Source organism: Gracilinanus agilis, unplaced genomic scaffold, assembly GCF_016433145.1.
Source record: "Gracilinanus agilis isolate LMUSP501 unplaced genomic scaffold, AgileGrace unplaced_scaffold57772, whole genome shotgun sequence".
Classification (NCBI taxonomy): Eukaryota; Metazoa; Chordata; class Mammalia; order Didelphimorphia; family Didelphidae; genus Gracilinanus; species Gracilinanus agilis.
Window position 1 is genome coordinate 1 of NW_025393323.1, and position 9,379 is coordinate 9,379.

At 37.2% G+C, this 9,379-nt stretch overlaps 1 protein-coding gene across 1 annotated transcript; it reads right to left on the reverse strand.

The window, feature by feature from the left end:
- Positions 1 to 1,024: 1,024 nt before the first annotated feature.
- Positions 1,025 to 4,075, reverse strand: LOC123256314 (the record flags this gene model as incomplete). The annotated part of the gene is made up of 5 exons (XM_044684956.1): positions 1,025 to 1,324; positions 1,853 to 1,940; positions 2,332 to 2,420; positions 2,700 to 2,813; positions 3,731 to 4,075. Coding segments are annotated over 5 exons (659 nt in total), but the record flags the coding sequence as incomplete, so codon positions are not given.
- Between the last annotated feature and the right edge of the window lie 5,304 nt (positions 4,076 to 9,379).

A 9,379-nucleotide genomic window follows, 5' to 3' on the forward strand; every position in this document is an offset into this window, starting at 1 on the left:
ATCCTCCTATACTATGTATGTCCTCCTTTCTCTGATTTCTGTTTGGTTCTCAACTTGGAATAAAGGGTTGATTTGTTGTTTGTTCATTGAGGATCTTGGATGTGGTGGCAAGTGGGTCAAGTCTTGGATACAGAGCTGAGGTACTCCTCCATTAAGGAATGGCAATCAGGAATTTATATCAAACCTAAAAACTTTTTCCTCTAAACTGGTAAGGTTTAACGGAATGAATCAATAAATAGAATTCTAGTCTAGTACTCCTTTCTCTGAGGAGAGCAAGGCGACGATTTTCTAGCCCCAGTTTTCTTCTTCTCTCTTCCTCTTCCTCTCCTGGCAGGAATCATCCCTTAGAGATGAAGGAGGGGAAGAGACAATAGCAATGTCCCTTCAAAGCCCCTCTAGACAGACTGAGATGGACATATATGTGAACAAAAGCAACACACACATACATACGTGCACACCTTTTTTGTGCATCAAATTTTACTTACATCTAAGAGGTAGGTTTATGGAAATAGGGTCTGAATTCAAATTGATTCTGTACTCTATAGGATAGTTACAAAACAGCTCATTCTATATTCCCAATTAGAGCACAAAATTCTCTAACAATGGGCTGGGGCCAGAACCCTGGCTCTATGCTAAGAAAGATTCCTCTCTCCTAATGGCTCCTATTGCATCCTCATGCCACAAACAAAAGGACACCCAGGAGTATAAAGACAGGGTCAACCACAGGTGCTTATGAGAGATCATCTTAAATCTGCCAAATTTTTGTCTTAGAAGAGCCACAAGGTCTGTAATCAAGGTTAAGTGACTTGTCTAGGGGCACCAACTAGGAAGTGTCTAATTTGAAGCCAGGTTTCCCACTAGTTGTCCTTGGCAATTATATTTAAGAAAATAATTTTAAGAAAAACATGAAAAAAAATTCTGTGGAATTTTCTGCTTGCCCAGGCAAGAGGAAATCACAATATCATTCAAAATAAGGAAGGAAGGAGATTTATTTCCTGCAGTCCCAGACAGGATCATTCCTCGGGTCTGGGACCCAAAGCAAGGGGCTCTGGCTATTTTATACACACACATAATCAGGTGTTTCAATGGAACATAATGCATACACAATTAGGGGTTTCCATGAGTTACAAACACAAACCCAATGGATTAAATGATTGGGCAAGTACAGGCATCACGGGTTGTGGTTCAGAAAGGAAATCTGTATCCAGCGGGGTTCTGAGGATCCAAGGGAATCTGAGGATTCTTCCATTACAGAAATTCAACTAGAACACAATAAGGCACATTTGTTGTTCCTCTCTTGGCTATCTTGTTTCTCGCTGTATTCCTGTTTTGGGGGCAAGCACCTCAATAAAGCACACCCAGTCACATATACCTCCTACCTTAACTATTTAGAGGATAGTCACTTCTCCTGGTCTTAAAGAAAGGAATTATAGATAAGACAGGTTATAGCTGCCACCTAGTTCATACCACCATGTGGGACAATCATTGTTTCTCCTTTTATCCCTCTTCATTCTCTTCAAGGGTACTCCCCAAACTCCCAGTATAACCAGGCATGAAAAACTCCATGCCCTTTCCTCTTCAAGGGCAGATTTTGAGTTGGCTTCTTCTCTTCCTAAACTAAGGGGACCTTCAATTCAGAAAGATGTTTTGTGGCCAAGCCACCACTTCTATGGGGGTGGTTTCATGTCAATGACAAGATCTTAGAAAGACAGACAGGTAGGGCAGAAACTTTAAAATACATTGACATGTTGGGAGAAAGGTTATAGGATTGCATGTTGAGGACTCTGGGCTCCCTTTTTATACCCTATCCTAGCTCAAACCCTCAGAATCTCCCTAAGTATATCCCCATTACCTGAGCATTTTCGAGGATTCTGGATCTCACTGTAAATGGTGGTGAGGTGCTTCTCCTCCTGTGGGTGCTGCTCACTAGCCTCTTGGCACTAGAAGATGAAAGAGACTGTAGGACTTGGGTGGTAGAGGGAGGAGATAGAAATGGAGATTTGGGGAGAGGCACAGAGCCAAGTCTCTAGCAGATACTAGAGAAACACACAGCACCTAGCATGGTGCCATCAATATCAGAGATCATAAGATGGTAATGGAATTTGATTGACTTCAAAAGAAATCTGGGCCCAAAGAGCAGTGAATTGCTCCAAAATCACACAGCTACGAATAAACTGGAGTTTCTGGACTCCCATTACAGTATCCTGACATCTTTTGTACCAGTAAGTAGAAAAGGGCAACAGGGACAGGAGGTGTGGTACCTGTGAGAGCAAAGAACTAAAGGATGGGAGGGCTACAGAGAGCCCTGAGAGGTTCTGAACTCCCAATCACCTGGTTCTGATCCTCAGGTCTACCTAGGCTGAACACTTCATATTGGATGTCCATATCACTGTTTCTCTGATTCCCTGGAGAATCCATAACTGAGTGAACGAATGAAGAACACAGAGGTTTAATCCTCCCCACACCATACAAGGTAATATCCCCATTCCCACTCCCCAGCCCCAGTAGAGACCTAGGGCTTTCTTCTCCCTCTGCTAGGCTTTGCAACCTTTTCTAGCTACCTGACAGGCACACCCACCCACCCCCATTTTAGAGGAAATGCACACCCACCACCCTTTAGGAGCTGCCCCTGTCCAAAACTGGCAAGGGATGGGCCCATACTTAAGAAGAGAAAGAAGATTCTCAACTTCAACCAATACCTTCTTTCTTCTTTTCTTTTCTTCTGCAGATCCACATTCCAATCCCCAGGATCCCCAGCAATATGACCAGAAGGAAAATTCCAATGTACCATGACTCCTTTTGTTTTGTGGGATCTGACATGACCCAGGCATAGAGAAGAGGAGAGGTAAGAACAGGAAGGAAATAACAGAGATTTTTAATGAATAGTGAGTTCTTATCCCCAAAGTGGAAGCTATACTTTTGTTAAATGCAAAGTTACTATAATCTTTTGCTACTGTTTGTAATATGTCTGTTCTGTTCTACTGATATATCTTTCTATTTCTTAGTCAGTACCAGATAGTTTGATTATTATTGCTTTTTAATACATTTTAAAATCTGGTACTACTATATCTCCTTCCTTTTTTCATTAATTTTTTCATTAATTCATTTAATTAATTCATTATTCAAATACATTTTGTTATTAATTGATTTGATATTCTTGACCTTTTGTTCTTTCAAATGAATTTTGCTATTATTTTTTCTAATAAATGTTTTTTGTAATTTAATTGTGATGGCACTGAATAAGTAGACTAGTTTAGGTAAGATTGTCATTTTAATTATATTGGCTCTGCCCACCCATGAACAATTAATATTTCTCAAATTATTTAAATCTTTATTTATGTAGAAAATGTTCTATAATTATATTCATGTAGTTCCTGAGTTTGCTTTGGCNCAAGTCCATTGCACCACCTAGCTGACTTAGAGATACCGAAATGTTGGAAAATCAATAGTATCCCATCTAGTTTTTCTATTTCCATTCAAATTTATTTCATTTCCCTGGATTCTAGAGTCAGCGGACACAAATTTAAGGGCCCTTCACATGCTTACATATGCTCTTCAAATAATAGGAAAAGAAATTCTCCTTCCTATTTCTTTAAAAAAAAAACTGGAACAGATGAGACTAAGTTTGGTAGCTCCTAGGAAAAATGGCTATGAGACAAGAGGATGTAGAGCACTATCTCAGTGGAATCTAGGCAGGTCTTGGGGTTCTCAGATTATTGTCCTCACTTACCATAAATAGAGAGAAAGAAGTTTTGATCACTGATTGTGTCTTCATAATCTATTCGAGCTCTGTAGTTTCCATTATCCTCAAGAGTGAGGTTCTTAATGTGCAGGGATGTCAATGTTGCATGGACTCTTTGCTCATATCTGTTCCAGAGACTCTTCCAAGTTAGTCTGCCAGTCTCAGGCTCCAAGGTGAACAGAGGCTGATGGTTTTTCTTAGAGAGGAAGCTCCATTCGATCCTTTGGATCTTTTTTCCTTGGGTTGTGTTCAAGTGAAACAGGATGGAACCTCCCCGGACCCCATACAGAGAAGTCTGAATATCAGGACTTTGATCTCCTGAGGTCGGGACACCTGGGATGATGGGAAACAGAAAACATTGATCAGCACTATTTACTCATGTAGAGCAGATCATAGCATTTCAGACTTCCTTAGCCAAAAAGAACATGGTCACTTAGTTCATACCTTTTCATCAGGACAGCGTTTTTCCAAACCAGTCCCACTCTAGGAAAGGGATACACAAGCAGCAGCTCAGCTCCCTGAGGGACAGCACAGTCTAGCACATAGGATTCACTTACAGCCAGTACTGTCATAAAGTATAAGCCCCCACCATGTGGTATAGAGGAACCAAACTGGGCCATGAGCCAGAAGACCTGATTTAGAGGAGCTTACTAACCAGGACACTTTGGTTTTTAATTTATTTTTTTCTGGGTGATACATATATTATCATGCAAAACATATTTCCATATTGTTCATTTTTGTAAAGGATTAATCTTATAAAACAAAAACTCCAAAACATAAACCCAAATAAACAAGTAAAAAATGCTATGATTTCATCTGCATTCTGATTCCAACAATTCCTTCTCTGGAAGTGGAGAGCATTCTTTGTCCTAAGTCCCTTAGAATTGTCCTGGATCATTGTATTGCCGATAATAGCTAAGTCTATCACAGTTGATCATTCCACAATATTGCTGTTACTATGTACAAGTTCTCCTGGTTTGGCTTATTTCATTCTGCATCAGTTCATGTAGGTCTTTCCAGTTCTTTCTGAAATCATGCTCTTTATCATTCTTATAGCACAATAGTATTCCATCATCAACGTATACCACAATTTGTTCAATCTTTGTCCCATTGACGGACATCTCATTAGTTTCCAGTTAATCATGACACCTTGGGCAAATCATTGAACCTCTTTTAGCCTCAATTTATTCATTTATAAATGGAAACAACAATCCTTGCACAATGAATTTTGTCAAGTTGTTTTATTTTCATTTTATTTTTTCAATTACATATAGAAACAATTTTTGACAATTGTTTTCTGACATTTTCCAATAGTCTGATATAAATTATACCAATGCTTTCATGCAACAAGTGTTGCCACATTTCCTGTATCGTGACTGAAGACACACATCAAATATACAATTAAAACAAACTCATTAAGGAAATAAATTGAAGGGTGGTATGCTTTGAGCTGTAATCAGATTCCAACAGTTCCTCCTTTGGCCATGGATAGCTATTTTTTTTTAATCATGAGTCCCTTGGAATTATCTTGGAAACTTGTTTTGCTGATAATTGTTTAGTCCTTCACATTTGCCAGATTGTTTTAAGGGTCAAAAGAGATCATGTATATAAAGTGTTTTATTAACACACACATACACACATATGCGTACTACTGTTATCTGAAATGTGTTTATATTGCAGTTCTTATAGCATTCTTCATGGTACAACATAAACACATTCTCTCTTCCTCTTCCCTTAGTGGAGATGGGGAAGAGTTCATCACTCCCTTTTAAGTATTGATGTACTTTAGGGATTTGAGGTATGGGAATTGTTCAATTCCCACCTACCCCATCTCTATCCTTCAATCTTCTTGTTCATTTGTTTGTCCTGCATTTACTGAGAACATGTGATCTGGGGATGAAAGGGACCTGAGAAATAATCTCATCCAACCCCATCCTTTTACAATGGAGAAAACTGAGATCCAAAATGGTTAAGCAAGATTACCTCACTCTTCAAATTTCCCCCAAATAATCAAAAATAATCCTTCAGGTATTGTCCTAAGGTCACATAGAAAGGAAGTGTCAGAGCTGAGATAAGAACTGTATTTCTCTGCTTCCAGCTCTTACACTCCTTTCTCTGGATTAAATTGCACCTCATATATCCATTCCCATGTTCATTACCTCTTCAGTAATATTCATGATTTAGTGCTTTGTAGAGTCCTTTTATTTATTCTATTTTTGGCACTGTGTTTTCTTGTGATGGGGAATTCATACAAGTATGTAAGAACAAAAGTCATTCTTGAATATATAAGTGGCCAAAGGATATGAACAAGCAGGTCTCGAAGTGAAAAATAAAAGCCATCAAACAGCCATGTGAAAAACATGTTCCATATAATATAATAATATAATATAATAAGAGAAGCGCAAATTAAAATAACTTTGTGTTTCTGCTTTACACCTACCAAATTGACAAAGATGACAAAAAAGGAAAATGACAATTATTGGTGGGGTTGTAGGAAGACAGACACACCAATGCATTATTAATAGAGCTATGAATAGTTCCAAGGATTCAGGAAAAAAATTTGAAACTCTCCCCCAAAAAAAGTCATCTGTGAAAATATTTCAGAAACTAATATATCTATTTTCCTTGAACTACCTTACCATTACATAGTACACTGGACACAGAGTATACCTTTTGCAAGAAAGAGCTAATAAGGAGTCTGCAGTGTGCCAGAACTTTTGCTTACTCCCAGACGCCTTCATAGTGTTTGCTGACTGACCTTGCTGAGCTATCCTTCACAAGTTCTACCTGAAGTGGCCTAAACTGGCTTCAACCAGCCTTGTGGTCAGTCATTGCTACCAAACATCCTAAAACATCCTGGTTCTGTGTTTCACCTATTCCTGGAAGAGACTACACATTTTCCATCCCTAATTCCTATTCAACCACCTCTTGTAGGTTATGAGCATAAATTGCCCCTACTCGTCTCAGGCTACAGAGTCTCCATCCTAGATTTCCTCCACTGTGCATCTCTAATTATTTTCCCTTTTAATAAATAATCTTTTTAATTCAACCAGGGACTCCTCTATTGAGAGGACCTTCAGTTTTAATTCAAACAGGACTCTCATTAAGACATGAGTTTTTCATTGCTAATATACTAAACTATGAACACCCTTTGACCCATCAATAACACTAATACAGGGGCAGCTGAGTAGCTCAGTGGATTGAGAACCAGGCCTAGAGATGGGAAGTCCTAGGTTCAAATCTAGCCTCAGACACTTCCTAGCTGTGTGACCCTGGGCAAGTCACTTAACCCCCATTGCCTAGCCCTTACCACTCTTCTGCCATAGAGCCAATACACAGTATTGACTGCAAGACGGAAGGTAAGGGTTTAAAAAAACAAATAAATAACACTAATACACCTATACCCCAGTGAGGCAAAGGATCCAAATGTACAAAGATATTTAGAGTCATTTTTTGTTAGAGCAAAAGACTGGAAACAAAGTATGTGTCCATGAACAAATTATAGTATATTAGTATAATGTACTTTTAAAATGATGAAAAGGATAAATTCAAAGAAACTTGGAAAGACTTACATGAACACATATGGAAGAAACTGGCAAAAATAGGAGAATAATTATATAATGACCATAGAACTAAAAAGGAAAACAGCTTTGAAATAGTTAAGAACTCCAAACATTGAAATGACCAATAGCCACTCCCAAAGATTAATGATGAATCCCATATGTTTCCTTTCTCTTAGAGAGATGACAGAGTATAGGCAAAGAATAATTCATATGTTACCAAACATTGTCAATATGTATATTTGTCCTGTTTTTTATAGTTATATTTGTTTATTACAAGGAAGAGCTTCTGGTTTTTTTGAGCAGGAGGGAGAATTATGGAGGTTAGAGGGATCATAGTAATAACAATGACAAAAAGAAGAAAGTTTTCATAAAACCTTTTAAAAATACATAAAAGAAAGCAAAAGTTCCGAAGGACATACAGACAAGCAGAACAGTGTTAATTAAATTTAATATATACTTAAGAAAAAACTATTTTAAAAAGCTTCACATACGGTCTTTTTTTCTGTTATTTGTTATATATGAAAATGTTCGTGTCTGTTGATGTTGGTCAAGTCCAAATTTTTTTTTTTAAACCCTTGCCTTCCATCTCAGAGTCAATATGATGTATTGGTTCTAAGACAGAAGAATGGTAAGGATGGTTTAAACATAAAAGATGATACCACAAGTAAATGAGGGTAACATAGAATAGTTTACTTGTCAAATTGAGGGAGAAGGGAAGAATTTATGACCAAACAAGAGACAGAGAACATGACAAGATGTAAAATGAATAAAATTAAATTTGAAAGGGTCTGTACAAACAAAACCAATGTAACCAAGATTAGAAAGGAAACAACAAACTGGCAGGGGAGAGGGGAATTTTTATAACAAAATTTCTCTGATAAAGGTCTCACTTCTCAAATATTTAGAGAACTAAGTCAAATTTGTAAGAATACAAGCCATTTCCCAGTTGACAAATGGTCAAAAGATATGAACAAATAGTTTTCAGATGAAGAAATCAAAGCTATCAATAATTATGTTTAAAATATTCTAAATCTCTCTTGATTAGAGAAATACAAATTAGAACACCTTGGAGTCGCTACCTCACATCTATCAGATTGACCAATATGATAATAAAGGAAAGTGTTGGAAGGAGTGTGGCAAAATTGGTACACTAATGCATTGTTGGTGCAGTTGCAAACTGATTCACCCATTCTGGAGGGCAGAATTTGGAACTAAGCCCAAAGGACTATAAAACTGTGCATACCCTTTTATCCAATACTACCAATACTAGGTCTGTATCCCGAAGAGATTTTTTAAAGGACGGGGGCAGAAGGAAAGGCACTACTTGTACAAAAATATTTATAGCAGCCATTTTTGTGGTGGTAAAGAATTGGAAATTGAGGGGATGTCCATCATTTGGGGAAAATCTGAACAAATTGTGGTATATGTTAGTGATGGAATACTATTGTGCTGTAAGAAATGATGAACATGATGATTTTAGAAAGACTTTGAAAGACCAACATGAATACATGTAAAGTGAAATAAGCAGAACCAGGAGAACATTGTACACAGTAACAGTAATGTTGTGGAATGCTCAACTATGAAAGATTTAGCTACTCTCAACAATACAATGATCCAGGAAAATTCTGAAGGATGTATGGCAAAGAATACTCTCTACCTCCAGAGAAAGAACTCTTAGAGTTAGAATACAGATCAAAGCAAACTATTTTTCACTTTAGTTTACTTTGGTTTTTATTTGAGGTTTTGGTTTTATATGAATATTCTCTTACAACTATGTATGTGTACCACAATAATACATGTATAACCCAGATCGAATTGCTTAACCATCTCTGGGAAGGGGGAGGGGAGGGAGGGAGAGAAACTATTTGGATCTTATAATTTCAGAAAATGATATGTGGAAAATTATTATTACATATAATCAATAAAATAGAATATTTTTAAATGAAGAAATTTAAAATAAAATGTGAATGCTTAAAAAAGAAGAGTAATAAGTGGTAGGTAATGGGGGTTAAGTGACTTACCTAGAGTCACCCAAAGTCTATAATTTTTTTTAATTATAACAAAATAAAGACAT